Genomic DNA, 20,670 nt, shown 5'->3' with positions numbered 1-20,670 from the left:
AGACGAATAGCCCATAAATCCGACTATTGCGAACCCGCGTTCTTGGGATGCGGAGGGCGACACTCTACGACTGATCCATCCCGTGCGGGAGCTAACATACACGGCAGATGAGAATCACTCTCCTAGGAGCGCTGCCTAAATCAACTATAAGGCATTATATACAGTATTTTGAAAATTAAAAAGAGAGAAATAACATCTGGTTATATAACGCTTATTTTTCTTCTTCCTGACATTTTCCCCTAATTTCCTAGGGTCGGCACGTGTGTGGATTTGGCCTATTTTTACGACGGAATGCCCTTCCTGACGTGAACCCCATGTGAAAGTATGTATTCACTAATGCGAGTTTATGTGAAGTGTTGTGGGTAGATTAATACACTGTATGTATTCAGACGAACACAAATATCCAGTCCCCGAGTCGAAGGAATTAACGACATAGAGTTAACATTCCCAACCCACCCCGGAATTGAACTCCAGGTCCTCTGAGCCACTACGCCGACCATTCAACCAAGGAGCCCGACGGTTATATAGCACTTATTAATGATTAATAATTGAGGTTTGCATTTTTAGTTGTCTTATCAGGAGCAGCGTATTTATATCCAGGAAAGCAAGCGAGATGTTTTAACAGTGTTAGTCTTACGTTCAACAATCTACTTCTACTGTTTTCTGAGACGCCGAGGTGCCGAAATTTTGTCCTGTACGAGTTCTTTTACGTGCCGGTAAATCTAGCGACGGGAAGCACCTCGAGGACCTTCAAATGCTACCGGAGTGAGTTGGAATCGAACTGGCAAACTTGAACTCAGAATAGCGGCCTTCCGTCTGAGCCAGCCAGCCCGGTACACGAGCAGTTTTGCAAGACTATGGCATCTTATTATAAACCACAGGTCCTACAGTTTCTCAAGACTATCGATATTGTATTATAAACCTCAGTCCTACAGTTTCACAAGACTATGATATTGTATTATAAACCAGAGGTCCTACAGTTTTACAAGACTATCGATATTGTATTATAAACCAGATCTCCTACAGTTTTACAAGACTATCGATATTGTATTATGAACCAGAGGTCCTACAGTTTTACAAGACTATCGATATTGTATTATAAACCAGATCTCCTACAGTTTTACAAGATTATCGATATTGTATTATAAACCAGAGGTCCTACAGTTTTACAAGACTATCGATATTGTATTATAAACCAGATATCCTACAGTTTTAGAAGACTATCGATATTGTATTATAAACCAGAGGTCCTACAGTTTTACAAGACTATCGATATTGTATTATAAACCAGATCTCCTACAGTTTTAGAAGACTATCGATATTGTATTATAAACCAGAGGTCCTACAGTTTTACAAGACTATCGATATTGCATTATAAACCAGAAGTCCTACAGTTTCACAAGACTGTGATTTTGTATTAAACACAGGTCCTATACAGTTTTACAAGACTATGGATATTGCATTATAAACCAGAGGTCCTACAGTTTCACAAGACTGTGATTTTGTATTAAACACAGGTCCTACAGTTTTACAAGACTATCGATATTGTATTATAAACCAGAGGTCCTACAGTTTTACACGACTATCAATATTACATTATAAACCAGAGGTCCTACAGTTTTATAAGACTCGATATTGTATTATAAACCAGAGGTCCTACAGTTTCACAAGACTGTGATTTTGTATTAAACACAGGTCCTACAGTTTTATAAGACTATCGGTATTATATTATAAACCGCAGGTCCTACAGTTTTACAAGACTAGCGATATTGTACTATAAACCGAAGGTCCTATAATTTTACAAGAATCTCGATACTGTATTATAAACTTCAGTCCTACAGTTTCATAAGATTATCGATATTGTATTATAAACCAGAGATCCTACAGTTTTATAAAACTATCGATATTGTATTAAAAACCACAAGTCCTGCAGTTTTACAAGACTACCGATATTGTATTATAAACCACATGTCCTACAGATTTAAAAGACTATCGATATTGTATTATAAATCACAGGTCCTGCAGCTTTACGTGGAATCTGAACAACCGAGACGTGACTGTTAATTTCTAAAGCTTTTCCTGCATTGGTCGAGATTGGAACCGTGGCCGTCTTGGTGAGGATGATGCCACCACTATCACGCTCTTTATACTTGGGAGGAGGACGGGACACTAGAAAGGTTAACAACTGGCAAGAAAGTGTTTAACACGTTAGTACTGACGAGCTGTGGGAACGTTTCATTAACCGCAAGTCCCTTAGGTTCACCACCTCCAAGCACGAGAGCTATGATCACGTTTATTGTGTCTCTTTGATCACATTTCCACGATTAGCAAATTTCTGGGTTCTCAATCCTGCAGTAATTCTTAACTGAATGAGCTACTATTTGAGAGACTTCGATAGAATTTAACGAATAGGATTCCAAAGTTTAGAGATTCGAATGCTGCAAAGAACAACTGCACATCTTAAATACCGGACTCACGTCTTCTTTTTAAGAAAATTGATTAAGTACGTGCATGAAGAAGTTGCGATCTCATCAAGTCATAAAAAGCACGCTCAGATGAAGAAAAAAGACAAACTGTGTCATTACTCAGAAATGTATGTGAACGAACTCAGAGTTCTTAAAATATATATATTCTTAAATATTCAAGGTTCTGACAATTACCTCAATTCGTAAAATCATATGATGTTCAATGTAATTTTGTTGCTTATGGACGATTGGACGATACAATATTATCGAGTCATCAAGTCTTGATTAAAGCTCATATGGCTTATAATTCTTTTTCACCATCCTGTATTTAAAAATCCAATATTTACGACTAGTTTAATAATACTAAAAGATTTCTGTTTTTCGGAAGACTAATAATTTGCTGCTTAAGAACCAAATTACAAAGCTAGGTTTGATTCTGAATGCATCAGAATATCAACGTATGGAAATCCACGATTCACTTGAACCGCTAGTAAACTTAACATTAAAACACATTGGTCTACCCTCATATTCACTAAAAGAAGATTTAAGAAGTGAGAGCTATGCCCAGCCCAGCCGCACTTCACCCTCACTTACAGCATCTTCACACACTCAGCACAAGAAACACTTTTCACTGGAGCCGAAGTGACAGCTGAGCATTCTCTAGGGGAGGGACAGGAACACGTGAAGAATTCCGAGCCCTATCCCACATTCAGCTCACCCTTACGGCAAGAAAGAAGTTTAGTGAATGGCAGAGAAACAAGCGAAAGAGAAAGTGGGAGATGTCAGAAGAACAGGTGTGGGCATGCGACTCACCGCTGATGTGCATGTTGCTAACCATGCGAAGGACGCGAGGAACCTGCAACAGAAGAAGAGACATAGAACCAGGCAGGCCACACTTAATATTCACCACACACGAAGACACTGGTAGAGTACGCACCGTACTCCGTGGCCGGTCATAGCGACCGGGTGAGGCAGCAAACACTTGGCACGATCGGCCCCCTAACCCAGGTTGTGCGCCACTGAGCCGCAAGCTGAATCTTCGCTGGAGCTTCGCCTCTCCAGCAGCCCCGCCTATCTCTGTCTCGCTCGCACTCACGGCTTTTGGACGTGCGGACAGTATCCCTCCGCCATGTTGCCCAGTAGTGCGCGGTCTGCGCGGAAGAACACAATCATATTCCATCTCGGCTGAGGCTGGCTGCAGCAGCAACAGTAAGGAGAAGCAGCCACAGATTGGCCATGCAACTTCAGCCGGTTCGGGGCGGCCCGCCATCGCCGCTCCTCTTCATCCTACTCTGGGGGCTGCTGGCTTCGGTCCGCGAGACACAAGGGGCGGTGAGTACATTCATACACATTTAATTCAAAGTGCGCACCCTCTACAAGCGCAGGACTTGACAAATCTTGTTCAGAATACATGTGAAGTGATGCTAAGATATCTGTCACGACTATGAAACTGTCTTCCTGGAAAATAAATTATTTTCCTTTTTTCTTACCATTGTTGGAGGTCAGGGTTTATCAGTGTATTTATATGTTTTTTTTTCTGGGGTAGACTGACTGAACTAGTGATAGTGCTGAAGTGAATCACCTGAGAAGGTGCCTAATTTAGTTCACGTTCTTGTAGTTTCTTCCACAGCACGAGAAGAGGGACATAGCTAGGAATATTTTACGAAAAGAAGTGTGTTGTTGCTGGCGGTGGAAATGCATTGAAGTTCAGTTCTGTCGAGGGAGCTTCACGCACTTGCCGCGGTGCGTCACGTCCGAGATTCGAGCGGTAACTGTTGAAGGAGTGTGGATATAGCGCCCTCTGTTTAACATGCGCGCGCATTCTTTATGAGCTAGGGTTCGAATTATTACCCTCTGTGTCAGCTTTTATTTTCGAATAAATAATAATGTCAAGGGACATCAGTTCTGTATTTATAAGTGACCACTTGATATAGACAACGGTTATGGTTTAAATTTATGAATATTACATGACCAATATTTAAACCGAGAAACTAAATCAAACCAAACCCCATGGCACCACAGCCCTGAAGGGTTTGGCCTATCAAACGACCGCTGCTCAGCCCGAAGGCCAGCATATTACCAGTGTCATGTGGTCGGAGCAACGAATTTTTTCTTTACAATTAGCTTTATGTAGCACCGACACAGATAGGTCTTATGGCGACGATGGGATAGGAATGAGAATGAAGCGGCCATGGCCTTAATTAAGGTACAGCTCCAGCATTCGCCTAGTGTAAAGATGGGAAACCACGGAAAACTATCTTCAGGGCTGCCGACAGTGGGGTTCGAACCCACTATCACCCGAATACTGGATACTGGCCGCACTTAAGCGACTGCAGCTATCGAGTTCGGTGCAAGAAATATTAGATTAGGAAATGAAGTCTTAAAGAATGTAAATTAATATTGTTACTTGGGTAGCAGAATAACTAACCATAGCAGAAATAAGGATATAACATGCAGACTAGCTCAATCAAGGAAGGCCTTTTGTAAGAAAATAAAATTGATCACTTCAAACATCGATATAGGAATTAGAAATTTGTTTTTAAAGATTAAATATGTTTTAAAGACATTTTTTGCAATCATTTTTTACGTCGCACCGCACAGATAGGTCTTACAGCGACGATAGGATAGGAAAGGGCTAGAGTGGAAAGGGAGCGACCGTGGCCTTATTTAAGGTACAGCTCCAGCATTTACCTGGTGTGAAAATGGGAAACCACGGAAAACAATCTTCCGGGCTACGACAATGAGGTTCGAACCCACTATCTGCCGAATGCAAGCTTATAGCCACTTACTCTGTTGAAGATTTTTGTCCGGAGTGTGGCATTGTATGGAAGTGAAATATGGACAATAACTATCACAGAAAGAAAGAGAACAGAAGTTTTTGAAATGTGGTGTTACAGAAGAATGCTGAAGGTGAGATGGGTGGATTGATATGCTGAATCGAATTGATGAGAGGAGAATGACTTGGCGAAATTTGACGAGAAGAAGAGCTCACATCTGGGCGTCCCTAACCGCACGGCAAACTCGCTCGGTACAAAGAATCCTCTTGGTCGTCATTATTGGCTTTCTAGACCGGGAAACTAAAACAGGCTGCTATGTATAATAAATTGAATGGTTGTTCAATGAGGTTATTTCATGATACTGCCACGGGCATATCTGGGTGTAATACCGATGTCAGTCATATTCTTGTAATTCGATTACATTTAACTTGATTCACGTTAATTTGATACCGTAAATTGAAATTCTTTGAATTGTTTTCCATGAAGAGACCAATGGTATTGTACGGGTATAGGCTACTAGCGAGTTTCAAGTATACTTCCGTAAGTTGCACTGTAATAACATATTGAGGAATCACATTTCGACTATTCTAAAAACGTTCACAAAACTTTGGTGGAGAAAATAGTTTACTCTGTGCCTCTGGAGGAACATAAAACCTTTAGCTCAAGTAATCTACGCGTTTGATATGAAATCCTGTGTAGAAATGGAAAGCAAAAACTCCCATTATTTGTAACCTCGGCACTAAGCGCAGTAGAGTGGTTAGAACTAGCCCTGGCTGCCTTTTCTTGTGGTCAATTGCTCCTTCCTGCTCCGCTCTTTGTGAACTCCAGGGTGCAACGCTTCTCCTAGAGTAGATGTCATGTGTTTTGTTGAGTTTACTTTATAAGAGAAGTATAAACTGGCTCCATCCACTAACATAATTCTGACTATTATCCGGCTCCATGGCTAAATGATTAGCGTGCTGGCCTTTGGTCACAGGGGTCCCGAGTTCGATTCCCGGCAGGGTCGGGAATTTTAGCCATACTTGGTTAATTCCGCTGGCACGGGGACTGGGTGTCTATGTCGTATTCATCATCATTTCATCCTCATCACAACGCCCAGGTAGCCTACGGGAGTCAAATCAAAAGACCGGCACCTGGCAAGCCGAAGTCTACGGACACATCCCGACACTAAAAGCCATACGCCATTCCATTTTTTCATTCTGAATATTGAGTTGATAGGGTAACTTATGTGGGAATTCAATGCCAGGAAGTGCACCCTTTTCCAGTACTTCAGACTAGTTCGTGGTAGCCTCGAGAATCGAACCCGGCTGCCGTATTAAAACACACCGCGGCTATGGACGAAGTTCAACTCCGCTTGTGACATGCACTCACGAACTAGATACAGTATATGGGCCACTTGTTTTTACATCCACTCTCGGAACGGTTCGTGTTTCATATTCCTCGTCTCCTTGCCAGTTCCAAATATAAGAATGAACAACACATTGATTACAAGTTATGACAACGTCTTACCAAGGGGCTGCGGTTCTAATCCTGTCGAATGTATGTGGTATTTTAAAATAATTACGTCACAGTGATTCGGATCCACGTAAAATTATAAAGACCATCAGTTCATCCAATATTTTATTACTACTATTACTGGTGATCTTATGCATTTATTATTATTATTATTATTATTATTATTATTATTATTATTATTATTATTATTTGCGTATGGACCCTATTGGATCACTCAGTGTTTTATGTATCGCCTTTCTGGTCTTCCATATAGCTTTCATTTTTTCTCCGTGGGCTCCCTTCCTTTCTCCCCCTGTGGGTGGGGGCGGTAGAATAACACCCACGGTATCCCCTGTCTGTCGCAAGAGGCAACTAAAAGGGGCCCCAGGGGCTCTGAACTTTGGAGGGCGGGTTGGCGATTACGGGGCCCTCAGCTGAGTTCTGGCATTGCGTCCACTTACTTGCGCCAGGCTCCTCACTTTCATCTATCCTATCCGACCTCCTTGGTCAACTCTTGTTCTTTTCCGACCCCAACGATATTAGAGCACTCGAGGCCTAGGGAGTCTTTCATTTTCACGCTCTTCGTAGCTCTTGTCTTCCTTTGGTCGATATATTCATTATTCGAAGTGTCAGATCCCTTCCATTTTTTTTTTCTCTCTGATTAGTAGACGACGTTTGTCTAGTTGTACTTCCTCTTAAAACAATAATCACCACCACCATTTCTTCCTTTCTTCAGTCCACTAGGTTCCTGCTCCTTGGAACGTAATTCTCTGGCTGTACTGCCCATCTGTTTACTTTTATTGATATTTTATTGATTTTACTGATGTATCTATCTGGGCTTTCTTCAGGTCCTTTTTGACTTGGATCCATGGTAGACTCTTCAATTTTCTGCTGTATTTCACGAACTTGTAAGCCCTGTTGCTGTTTCATTTCAATTTTCGTTTTCGAATATCTGCTGCCAGGTTGTAATTTTCTCCGTTGTTCTACGGGATTTCAGTCTGTATCCGTCTTCAGTTTTTTTCTAGACCAAGAATTTTCCTCATGATCATTCGTTCTTTCTTCATAATGTTTTCTACGAATAGATCCCGTTTTCTATTGAGTACCAGCGTTTCGCTCGCGTATAGAACTTCAGGTTTGATCACATTATTGTAGTGTTTATTATTATTATTATTATTATTATTATTATTATTATTATTATTATTATTATTATTATTATTATTATTATATTTTCTTTACGCCGTGTCACACGTATAACAAGCAATACTCTCTTCTGGAATTTGAACAAGAGACAAATATTCATGCAGTCATCTTGGTGTTCATATTTTTAAATGACAAATTCCCAATTATGTCCTAAAAAATTAGTTACCTTTCTTTTTCATCAGTATTATACACGTTCTATTACCACCCTTGTCATTCCCTTCAACAAGGCAGCTGTCTATAAGAGCTAATTTATCGCGACAGGTGCCAGATTATAAAACTCGGTTCCGAACAACATTCGTAAGATGAATTCTTTAAAGTCACCATACAGAAACCACTTCCACAAACCAACGGTATGAATCATGAAGTGCGTGTGACAGTGTTGTGTGAATTATATAATGAACTTCATAAATATTAGAATAATAGTTGAACTATGTGTATTTCTACGTTAGTTTTTAAACTATTTATGTTATGTGATATTATTCAACTTATTTATCTTAATATTTAAAACCGGGCTGAGTAGCTCAGGTGGTAGAGCGCTGGCCTTCTGAGCTAAAGTTGGCGGGTTCGATTCCGGTTCGGTCCGGTTGTATTTGAAGGTGCTCAAATACGTCAGCCTCCTGTCGATAGATTTATTGCCACGTTAAAGAACTCCTCGGCGTCTCCGAAAACCGTAAAAATAGTTAGTGGGATTTAAAGCTAGTAACATTATTAATATACATATTTTTAACTGTGGTTAAGTGCAAGAAAGGACCGTGAACGCTAACTTCGACACTACCAATGGCAAGTAAATATTGAAGGCCATGATTGTCCGGTTCCTTGGCTAAATTATCGGCGTACTGGCCTTCAGTTCAGAGGATTCTCCACCGGACCTTGTATTTTAAATACGTACTGTATGGTTAGTCCGCCTCTGTGATGTAGTGGTTAGCGTGTTTAGCTGCCACCCCCGGAGGCCCGGGTTCGATTCCCGGCTCTGCCACGAAAATCTGAAAAGTGGTATGAGGGCTGGAACGGGGTCCACTCAGCCTCGGGAGGTCAACTGAGTAGAGGTGGGTTCGATTCCCACCTCAGCCATCCTGGAAGTGGTTTTCCGTGGTTTCCCACTTCTCCTCCAGGCGAATGCCGGGATGGTACCTAACATAAGGCCACGGCCGCTTCCTTCCCTCTTCCTTGCCTATCCATTCCAATCTTCCCATCCCTCCACAAGGCCCCTGTTCAGCAGAGCAGGTGAGGCCGCCTGGGCGAGGTACTGGTCATTCTCCCCAGTTGTATCCCCGACCCAAAGTCTGAAGCTCCAGGACACTGCCCTTGAGGCGGTAGAGGTGGGATCCCTCGCTGTGTCCGAGGGAAAAGCCGACCCTGGAGGGTAAACAGATGATGATGATGATGATGATTGTATGGTTAATTCCTCTGGCTCGGGGAGAGTGTGTTTGTGTTCATAACGATACTCTACACTAACTACCAACAGAAACACGTAAAGTGAATTCATCCCTCCATATATATAGGGCTGGCGGCAGGAAGGGCATCTGGCCGTAAAAGAGTGCCAATGCAATAAATTGAGAAGACGGCCGGAAAGAAGAAAGTAAGATTGGAGGCCATTATCAGTCACGTGAAACTACGAATTGAAAGATGTTGCTGTTCTGTGTAAGATCTTACATGTTTCGTGTTGTTCTTTGCTTACACCCTGGCTACTGACCGGATTGTGAAGCTTGCAGACTAAAGAGATAGAAGGATATAATATCAATATTAGTTCGTGACAATCGGTTAAATCTCTAGGTCTTGTCACACAAATGTGTGACTCTCGTACAGGATTTTAACAGTGAAGTGAAGGCCGTGTTTAATCTTCACCAACAGCTCATGTCAAGGAACAGCAATGTAATATAAAAATATCTACAATTTTTCGTGAACTTGATGCCATGAATATAAACTTCCCATTTAGCTGCAGCTCATCCTGTCACACAAGTCAATATTTAACGTACAGTAGACGATTGACTTAGGTCCTGTGACTCAAGCACCTTCCGTCACCGGACTCTATTTTGCACCATGGCCTTGATCTCAGACCAGGTGTTCTTCGGTCAGCCTCTTCATCTTGTGCCTTGCGGGTTCCATTCCAGTGCTTGTCTGGAACGCTTGTATCGCGTCGCAGCGTGTGTCTAATTTACCTCCACTTCCTCGATGTCGATGGGTGTTGGTTTAGTTCTGCTCCACAGCTTTCGTTGGAGATGACCTCCGGCCACCATATCCACAGGATGTTCCCCCGACTTCTGTTCGTTCACAAAAGTCTGAAGACTCCTGATCAATTGTTGATTTGACTTTCAGGTTTCTCAACCATAGAACAAGACACACTTGATATTCGTATTAAAGATTCGCAGTTTAGTGTTGGTATTTAGCTCCCCTGAGCCTTTGCTGGCAGGACCTAATGTTTACAGGGCTCTATGTCTTCTGGTATAGGCTAGTGCAATTTTGTTATTTTCATAGAACTGCCTTTGTCTTATCCTTGGCTTTGACAATATGAAAAGTGACTGAGGTATGAGCGATGCTAGTAATACTATTCCTTATGCAGCCAGTCCCTGCTATGAATGGTGTGAAAATGTTGCTCATAGTGTCGGATGATGCATGCGTTTCAGTGGGCTTGGTAGACTGATACGTAATAGCAACTCTGGCTCGGTGAGGAAAGCAACGGGAAACTACTTCACTCCTCACTTCCCTAGTACGCCTCTTCAGTGATGCCTAGGCCACCTATAACAGCTGATGGTTGAGCTGTTGAGGATCCAACCAGCCTTAGGGCTGAGGACTGAACATTTAGCTCCCTAGATTTCCAGATCACCGGACGAGTTGGCCGTGAGGTTAGGGGCGCGCAGCTGTGAGCTTGCATGCGGGAGATAGTAGGTTCGAACCCCGCTGTCGGCAGCCTTGAAGATAATTTTCCGAGGTGTCCCATTTTTACACCAGGCGAATGCTGGGGCTGTATCTTAGTTAAGGCCACGGCCGCTTCCTTTCCACTCCCAAGCCTTTCCTCTCCTATCGTCGCCATAAGACCTGTCTGTGTCGGTGCGACTTAAAGCAAATCGTAAAAAAAGGCCTATCCGTGTCGGTGCGACGTAAAGCAAATTAAAAAAAAACCTCCAGATCGGCCTCAGCATCATTGAAATCAACTCTTAACCTTATTGATTCTATTTCTAATATATTCTAGGATTCACAATCTATGGTGACAGTTCTCCCCAAAACAGTAGCAGAACATTTAATATACGACCGAGCGAGCTGGCCGTGCTGCAGTGAGCTTGTTTTCGGGATAGTGGGTTCGAATCCCACCGTCGGCAACCCTCAAAATGGTTTTCCGTGGTTTCCCATTTTCACACCAGGGAAATGCTGGGGCGGTACCTTAATGAAGGTCATGGCCACTATCTTTCCAGTCCTAGCTCTTTCCCATTCTTCTGTCCCCAGAAAACCTCGATGTGTTAGTGCGACCTTGAACAAGCACAAAAAAAAAAAAAAAAAGGAGACATATACGATTATTCTTCTTTTCCTGCCGCTTTTCCCACACATGTGGAGTCGCGGGTGTGAACAGTGTCGCACATGTGAATTTGGCCCTGTTTTACAGCCGGAGACCCTTCCTGACGCTAACCCTATATTCAGGGATGTAATCACTATTGCGTCTTTCTGTGGAACAACACATATACGATAATATTGTTAAATTGTTGTGAAGAATTCAGGTCATGAAATACGAGTAGGAGCAGTATGAGTTCATACTGTATACTGTCTTCCTGTTTATCCAGATCCCTAGCATTAAAAAATGTATGGCAGCGGTCGTATCTCACTCGAGATTTATGTGGTATGAACGAACTCAGCTTACAATAGAAATGCATGTTTCACAATACGAGTCGTATTGCACAGCACGGTCCAAAAGTTTAGCGAGGATATCCTTGTAACTTTAGTCCGCATTAGTATATAACATTGAACGTCAAGACTACTTTTGCCGGAAAATATTGTTTAAACCGGGGATCACCAAAGTTCCGGATTTGAATTTTTCTTTTGCTAGTGGCTTTGCGTCGCGCCGACACAGATAGGTCTTATGGGGACGATGGGATAGGAAAGGCCTAGGAGTTGGCAGGAAGCGGCCGTGGCCTTTATTAAGGTACAACCCCAGCATTTGCCTGGTGCGAAAATGGAAAACCACAGAAAACCATCTTCAGGGCTATCGACAGTGGGATTCGAACCCACTATCTCCCGGATGCAAGCTCACAGCCGCGCGCCTCTAACCGCACGGCCAACTCACCCGGTAGATTTGAAAATAAGTACAGTAGTAGTCTACTAGGAATATTTTATAAAAACAAAGTGTGATGACATATATTTCATTTTCTTACAACATATGGAGTAATTGAATTATGAATTTAGCAGTGTGAATGGATTTATTAAGAAAAACTAGCAAAAACTACCCGTGCTTCGCTACGGTATTCTACACTCTATACGGATTTCTACGTAAATTACTGTACACGCAGTGAGTTAAGATTTTATTAAACTGCGTGTCTCTTAGCCTTATGCGAGAAACACCACGGGAGGTCCCCATGCGTTGTTTCAGTTGTAAGGTGAGCGTTGGGGAGTTTTGATGATAATAGCAGGCGACGTTTCCTACTGCCATTCACAAGCGAGTTCGGGAGATTCTGCGATAATGACAGGCTCACGCGCCTACTGCCATTCACAATTCAGTTAGGCAGTTTTCATGATAATGACAGGCCCATTTTCCTAATAACAGTTACAATCCTGTTGGAGATTTTAGTTATAATGGCAGGTATACTTGACTACTGCTAGTCACAATCGAGATTGGAAGTTTTTATTACAATGGAACATTTCTTTCTTTCTTTCTTTCTTTCTTTCTTTCTTTCTTTCTTTCTTTCTTTCTTTCTTTTCTTTCTTTCTTTCTTTCTTTCTTAATCTGTTTACCCTCCAGGGTTGGTTTCTCCCTCGGACTCAGCGAGAGAGAAAACCTCTTCCGCCTCAAGCGGAGTGTCCTGGAGCGTGAGACTTGGGTCGGGGTACAACTGGAGAGGAGGGCCAGTTCCTCGCCCAGGTGGCCTCACCTGCTATGCTAAATAGGGGCCTTGTGGGCGATGGGAAGATTGCAAGTGATAAACAAGGAAATGGGAACGAAGCGGCCGTGGCCTTAAGTTAGGTACCATCGCGGTATTTACCTTGAGGAGAAGTGGGAAACCACGGAAAACCACTTCGAGAATGGCTGAAGTGGGAACCGACCTCCCAAGGCTGAGCTGACCCCGTTCCAGCCCCTTGTACCACATTTCAAATTTCGTCGCAGAGCCGGGAATCGAACCGGGCCCTCCGGGGGTGGTAGCTAATCTCGCTAACCACTACACCACAGAGGCGGACAGTATAAAATATACGGGTAAAAATTACAAAAATTACCTACAGCTCTATCTAACTCATAAGGAATCAAGATACGACAAAAAGTCATAGGGCCAAAGTTGTAGATCTCTCTAAATTGAGCGACGATTGTGGCATCTGTTTTGTGGTACGGCTTACCGTTTAGCTACCAATTACCCCGAAACGAAGTTCTGGACTGTCATTAAAATTGCCTCCATATTTCAATATTTTTCGGGGCCAAAATGTTACACATTTGAACATCTTGGAATTTCTCGGTTACATGCTAAAAGTTATAATTTTGACAAATTTCAATTTTCCAGCTCGTCTGGCAAATTATGTCCACCACCTTGATTTGGGGGATGGGGGGTAAAATTAAGACTCTCAGGAAGCTGTTCAGCCCATGAAAACTATAGGTATCGCTTTGGAAAAATACACCCCAGTGTGTGAAGGAAATGCTTGCACTTACGTTCTTATGCTGAGCCCCAAATTTCAAAACCGTAAGTGGGTTTGATCCTGCTTCAGTTCGATGGTACGTGAAGAGGTGTCGTTCATGGGAAGCTGGAAATCTGTAAATGTCGTGTCGGTAGATCTACTTGTACAGAACTGAACTCTTGCGGCACAGAATGCCCGGCTCCTCGGTATCTTTGGAAACCTTGGGATGTAAAGCAAAGTTATTAAAAGCAACCTCAGACGCCCTGGATTTTCAATTACGTTCTCTCTGCGAGCTGAACCTGGCCTGATATCAGCATCGTTTCCCAAATGTCTTCCTAAATTAAAACGGCCTCACATTCAGAAGTATTCTCAAATGCCCAAGACGTGGATTGGTGTTTCCAAGATTTTCCACTGACAGTTTGGTTTTTACTTGTAGTCACCACAGAAAGAAGCACCGACTCTCAAAAGTGTCATAACATACCTACTGACTCTAAATAGGTTCCAGTTAACGGTATGTTATGCAACTTAATCGGCGAAATCATAGACGGTGAAGGAAAAATGCACGAAAGAAATAGTGCATAGTATCACTCAAAGTAAAGAGAGTTCAGGTTTTGGGATTTGCGCTCACATAACCTACGTACGGAGAAATTAAGGAAGAATAATACAGTTAATAAAGTTGAAATTAATTGAGGATAGGATAGTAACTGAAGACAGCCGGATAGGGCAGATACGTAAATACCATGTGGATGTATTTGAAAAATAAAATATCTCTCACTAAATTTTGATGATATGAGTTACGGATTTAAGAAAGTGGTATCATCAGATAAATTTAGGCCCAGGGATCCTTAGATAATCAGATAATATGATGATCTATCGTGTTATTACTTAAGCCTAAAGTGGCAAGGCAAAGACAAAAAATTAAAGCAGAAAACTGAAGTAGAAGAGAAAAAATACAATAAAAATGATAGCAGATGCCAGAAAACACCTTGCGGTGTGAAATAATGGACACACTCCGTGGTAGTGTTGAAATGTCATAAGCCATGATTGTAACATCCAATGGTATCCCCCAGAATGGCAGCTTGATATGTCTCTCGCCTTCTACCCAACGAACAACCACGAATTGACTGGAATGATGATGAAAATGGCATTACGTTACTTCCCTGCTGGCAAGCAGCCAGAGACGTTGCCGTGGTAACCTGGTAGGTTCGTTATTGGTCTACGAGGGTTTCAATCACTTAATTCAGAGCATTTTATCCTCAGAAAAGAGTAATTTTCTTCGTCATTTCAGCGAAATTATGTAGATAAAAAATATTTAATATGAAGGGACGTTTCACATATAGTCTACAGATTTTAGAGAAAATGAATAGTGTATTGAAACCTGCTCCTGGATGAGTATACTCTAAATATGAAGTTTGGTCGAAATCTATCCAGCCACTTCGCCGTGATTGTGGAACAGACAGACACGAAAGCTAAAAACCACTGATGCGGTCCTGAGTTGGCCTAAAACAGATAAATATCTGAAACATTGTAAAAATAAACGAAATTACAGACAGCGGAACCCCTACAACTTTATATAAATATTATAGATATAAAAATTGAAATCAGATGGGTTACAACCATAACCACAATCACTCTAATACTGCTTCTTATTATTTTTCCACAATTTTTTAAAGATTCCAGGTGTATAGTTAATCACAGCCATTCAATTGCAATGGTCGAAATGTCCAGCTGCGAGATTAATTCTTGATCTTCATCATTTTCACATTTAAGAAACGAAGTCTCACACCGGTAGTGTGGACTCTTAGTGCAAGAAGAACCAGATAAGGATACATTGCTTTGGATACTCCAGAGTGCAGTCCACGGTAGACCACACTGAAGACTGAGTAAGTTGGCAACAGGAAGGCGAGATGACGGAGAGTTGAAGAGCCACTGCAGTGTAGTCAGCCAGACAGCATACCGCGAGCTACCGATCTGCAGTTTGGCGATCCCTGGTGTAACGTAATGCAATTCACGGACCTCATGAAAGTTCAGACGTGTTTAGTTTTATACAAAATAAATATGATTGCATTTCTAATCCTGAGACGGCCGGACTGAGTAGCTTGGACGATAGAGCGCTCGTATTCATATACGCCGGCCTCCTCTCGGAGATTTACTGGCACGAAAAGTAACTCGTGCGGCACAACAATTCTGGCACCTCGGTGCCTCCGAAAACCGTCAAAGTAGTTAGTGGGATGTAAAGTCAATAATACTATTATAATCCTGAGACGAAAATGCGGCCACCTCCAGGTTTCGAAACAAATATCCGCCACTCTCGGGAGACATACTGAGCTTTTTGATGTTGGTTGTCTTTAGATACCTTTGCTTGGTAAAAAATTTTTTGCCACCAAACCACTTGATAATACCCAGAGTACGTACACGTATGGTGGCGTTGAGGACATTCTTATCGGTTTTCACTAATAATATCGTCACTCTTTCTCATCACGGCAGCCGTCTTTTATGATAGTTACAAATTATTTTTTTTAAATCTTGCAACGAAGTCGCAGTGTTATGAAGCACACTTTAAAATATGATCGACTTCTCAAACTGGATATATATTGGCTACTTGTGAGTTAGTGGTGGTTGTGCTTATTGTTTTAAGAGTTAGTAAAATCAGGCAACTTTCCCCTCTTAACATTAATCAGGAAGAGACTCGAAACAAGTCCGACCTTGTAAGAAAGGGAATTGGCCAGGAGGGATGTGAAATGAAAGATTCCTAGACCTCGCAAATTTACCACCTTTCGGGACCGGAAAGGAACAAGAGTTGACCAAGGGAGGTCGGATAGGAAAGATGAAATTTAGAATCATGCAACAAGTAAGTGGATACAATCCCAGCTAGGAGATCCGTGGCCGCCAGCCCACGCTCCTAAGTTGAGAGACCCTTGAAGTTATCCCTTTCAGTTCCCCTCTTATGAAAGCTAGGAGATGCAATGGATGTGTTTTACTGCTCTTACCCACAGGGATGGCACTTACGGGTTACCGGTATACTAATCATTTGGTGAGTACAAGATGAAAAATAAATAAAATACATAAATAAATAAAAGTAATGGAGTGCAGTCAAGCGAAGTCAGGTGATGCAAGGTTTTTATTGGTTTTTTTTTACAATTTGCTTTACGTCGCACTGACACAGACAGGTTTTATGGCGACGATGGGGCAGGAGAGGGATATTAGTGAAAGGGAAGCGTTCGTGGCCTTAATAAGGTACAGCCCCAGTATTTGCCTGGTAGAAAATGGGAAACCACGGAAAAACATCTTCAGGGCTGCAGACAGTGGGGTTCGAACCCACTATCTCCCGAATACTGGATACTGGCCGCACTTAAGCGATTGCAGCTATCGAGTTCGGTGCAAGAAATATTAGATTAGGAAATGAAGTCTTAAAGAATGTAAATTAATATTGTTACTTGGGTAGCAGAATAACTAACCATGGCAGAAATAAGGATATAACATGCAGACTAGCACAAGCAAGGAAGGCCTTTTGTAAGAAAAGAAAATTGCTCACTTCAAACATCGATATAGGAATTAGAAATTTGTTTTTAAAGATTAAATATGTTTTAAAGACATTTTTGCAATCTTTTTTTACGTCGCACCGCACAGATAGGTCTTACAGCGACGATAGGATAGGAAAGGGCTAGAGTGGAAAGGGAGCGACCTTGGCCTTATTTAAGATTCAGCTCCAGCATTTACCTGGTGTGAAAATGGGAAACCACGGAAAAAGATCTTCCGGGCTATGACAATGAGGTTCGAACCCACTATCTGCCGAATGCAAGCTGATAGCCACTTTCTCGGTTGAAGATTCTTGTCCGGAGTGTGGCATTGTATGGAAGCGAAATATGGACAATAACTATCACAGAAAGAAAGAGAATAGAAGGTTTTGAAATGTGGTGTTACAGAAGAATGCTGAAGGTGAGATGGGTGGATTGAATCACGAAGTATGATATGCTGAATCGAATTGATGAGAGGAGAATTACTTGGCGAAATTTGACGAGAAGAAGAGGTAGAATGATGGGACATCATAAGATACCCGGTATTTGTTCACTTAGTTTTTGAGGGAAGTGTAGACGATAAGAGCATGAATATGACAAAAAGATTAGAGCAGATGTAGGATTTAGTAGGTACGTAGAAATGAAAACTTTAGTGTAGTATAGGGTGGCATGGAGAGCTGCATTGAACCAGGCTATTGGATGATGACCCAAACAACAACAACAACAACGGTAGTGAGATTTAAAACAAATGAAGTTGGCTGTATTTAAAAGAGGTTTTATTGCAACCGTAAGCATGACGACATTTCATGAGGTAGGCTGAATGTATAAACTCAACAAACAGCTGACTTTCTACACTCTGGCACTATCATGTACTTGTACACTCACGATATAATTAATATTTCGAATGAAGGTCGAAGAAGACGGTAAAATTTGAAACACATTCTGACCAACAAGATGAAGCAGACAGAGAAAAGAATACCATCTGGCTAGCTACATTGCTTGCCGTACTATAGAAGAAGCGATGAGCCTCATGATCGGTGTGAGAGATTTAATCTTTCAAATTTTATGTCCGACTCCATGGCTAAATGGTTAGCATGCTAGCCTTTGATCCCAGGGGTCCTGGGCTCGATTCCCGGCCGAGTCGGGGATTTTAACAGTTTCCGATGATTCGGGGACTGGGTGTGTGTGCTGTCTTCATTGTTAGAATTCATCATAGTTAAGAGTTGTTCTCACAGACGCGCAGGTCGCCTATCGGGAGTCAACTCGAAAGGCCTGCAGCAGGCCTCTCCGGAGGCCACTCGCCATTTAAAAAGAAAGGAACAAAAAGGAAGACATCACTTGTTTTCGTCGAACTGAAATCACGGACTTTTAATTTAATTTCAATTATGTTTTAACGAAATTGTTTCAGTATATTCCTTGTCTCAGGCAGCCTCCTAGTGGAGGAAGATCTTGAAAACAAAAAATAGGTAATTGGAATCCGCTTTGATAAACATGTTAGTAGACTTAATATAAGTTATCAACGGTAGAGCGAAGCGGTCTCCATGAGGGCCCTTGGATGGATGAAAGGTAATGACTTCCACTTTCCGTAACATAGGAGGAAAAGTGTTTGGTTGCAACTCTTCAGGTGTTTTCCCTAACAGATGCAAAAACCTTTTCCAAACTTAACTTCTGTGGCCGACTCAACTCCGCGAACAGCATCGTCTCATCCGAACTGATTAAGCCAGTATTATGCAGCATCTGTCCCACATTCCCGGCATAGTGGCATGACAGCATTGATCATTTCCGGCGCACACGCGATGGAAGGACCCAATCAACTCCATTTAAGCGTGAGTTGGAGTTTTACTGCTAACTCTACTTCCAATACAGAATTAGCATACCCCACTTCCTCTCGACCCAGTGTGAGCGATGATGTCATTCAAACTCGCGGTTTGTTTTCTCAGATTAATATTCTACCGTACATCCTCACATCTCGTAAATGTCACCACAAGACATTGCATTTCCGGTATGCCGCGTCTTAGCTCACGTTTCCAAGATTACAATGCAGCTGTCGATTTCAGTGGCTCAGTCGGTTATTCGTTTATCGCCTGATCTCAGGATAATGGGTTCCATCGCGGATGAGCACAATGGAATTAACTAGTGCTTAAATATATGACAGAAAATTATTATTATTATTATTATTATTATTATTATTATTATTATTATTATTATTATTATTATTAACAAATACATTGCAAATGGGAAATATCACGGTGGCAATGGTCACTTACAGTAGTGTAATAATAAAGTAAAGTTAACATAATTACCCATCAACATCAAACAAACAGCAACAGTACATCAAGCAATTCCATGGAAAGAAAGTATTACAAGAAATAGTATTAGTTTAACATTCTAAATCCAGCATCATTAAACATTACAAGTTATAATAAAGTAAGGTTAAAACATAATAACCCAACAACAGCAACAAGAGAACAAGCAATTCCATGGAAAGAAAACGTTACACGAAATACTACTATTTAACATTCTAACTCCAGCATCATCGTATAAAATTTCTACATAACTTAAGTATTTCCAGTGCTTAACACTGCGGCTTACAATACTATAGGTTAAGCTTACTACAAGCTAAAAATTACAATCATAATAAAGAAAAGTTAACAACATAATTACCCTACAAGAACAACAACAACAGTACAAGAAGCAAATCCCTGGAAAGAAAAATATTACAAGAAATACTACTAGTTTAAGTTTAAAATAATAATAATAATAATAATAATAATAATAATAATAATAATAATAATAATAATAATAATAATAATAATAATAATAATGTCCGGCTCCTTGGTTGAATGGTCAGCGTCGAGGTCTCCACTTCAGAGGTCCTGAGTTCGATTTCCAGATGGGTCGAAGATTTTAGCCACTTCCGATTAACTCCTCTGCGACTCGGGGACTGGCTGTTCATCTTTGTCTCAATACATAACTCTACACTACCAACCACCACACAAACCACATCTCCCTCCACAAAGGATCGGAGAAGAGGAAGAGCAGCCGGGGTAAAACAGGGTCCAGTCTACATATGCGACACGGGTTGCACCCACGACCCCACTAGTGGCCCCCTTTGTAAGACCTGTAAGTCCCATTCCCACATACAGTTACTACAAATTTACATTTTTCTCAGGGTACTTATGAATAATGAGAAGTAAATTAATCTCAAAATTCGTAACAGTAGAGTAACTAATATTTAAAAATAAGTGTTAAATTTTCCTTTGGGAAAATCAAATGACCATAAATATGTGTTTGAATATGAAACTCAAATTGATAATGATTAATTTATTTACATCTAACGAATCGCTTTCGAGAAACATCGACTAGTGTAGGATTCTGTTCATCGAAAGGCGAAAACTGACTGAAACTACA

General features: G+C 41.5%; 2 protein-coding genes across 2 annotated transcripts in view; one reads left to right on the top strand and one right to left on the bottom strand.

Annotated features, from left to right (window-relative positions):
* Col4a1 (Collagen type IV alpha 1) overlaps positions 1 to 3,542 on the bottom strand; it is a 271,083-nt gene extending 267,541 nt beyond the window's left edge. Inside the window, exons 1-2 of the mRNA XM_067151762.2 lie at positions 3,403 to 3,542; positions 3,279 to 3,321 (exon numbers count right to left, since the gene is read on the bottom strand). Coding sequence (XP_067007863.2) covers positions 3,279 to 3,321; positions 3,403 to 3,422 — 63 coding nt within the window. The 5' untranslated portion in view covers positions 3,423 to 3,542. The remainder of the gene's footprint in view (positions 1 to 3,278; positions 3,322 to 3,402) is intronic.
* Positions 3,543 to 3,622: 80 nt separating this feature from the next.
* The window catches only part of LOC136877597 (collagen alpha-5(IV) chain), a 570,940-nt gene continuing 553,892 nt past the window's right edge, over positions 3,623 to 20,670 (top strand). The window contains exon 1 of the mRNA XM_067151761.2: positions 3,623 to 3,797. Within this exon, the coding sequence (XP_067007862.2) occupies positions 3,702 to 3,797 (96 nt within the window). The 5' untranslated portion in view covers positions 3,623 to 3,701. The remainder of the gene's footprint in view (positions 3,798 to 20,670) is intronic.

The sequence above is a fragment of the Anabrus simplex genome, chromosome 7, assembly GCF_040414725.1.
Source record: "Anabrus simplex isolate iqAnaSimp1 chromosome 7, ASM4041472v1, whole genome shotgun sequence".
NCBI classification, from domain to species: domain Eukaryota; kingdom Metazoa; phylum Arthropoda; class Insecta; order Orthoptera; family Tettigoniidae; genus Anabrus; species Anabrus simplex.
The sequence above is the reverse complement of the archived record's forward strand: the minus strand, read 5'-3'. Positions and strand labels throughout refer to the sequence as shown.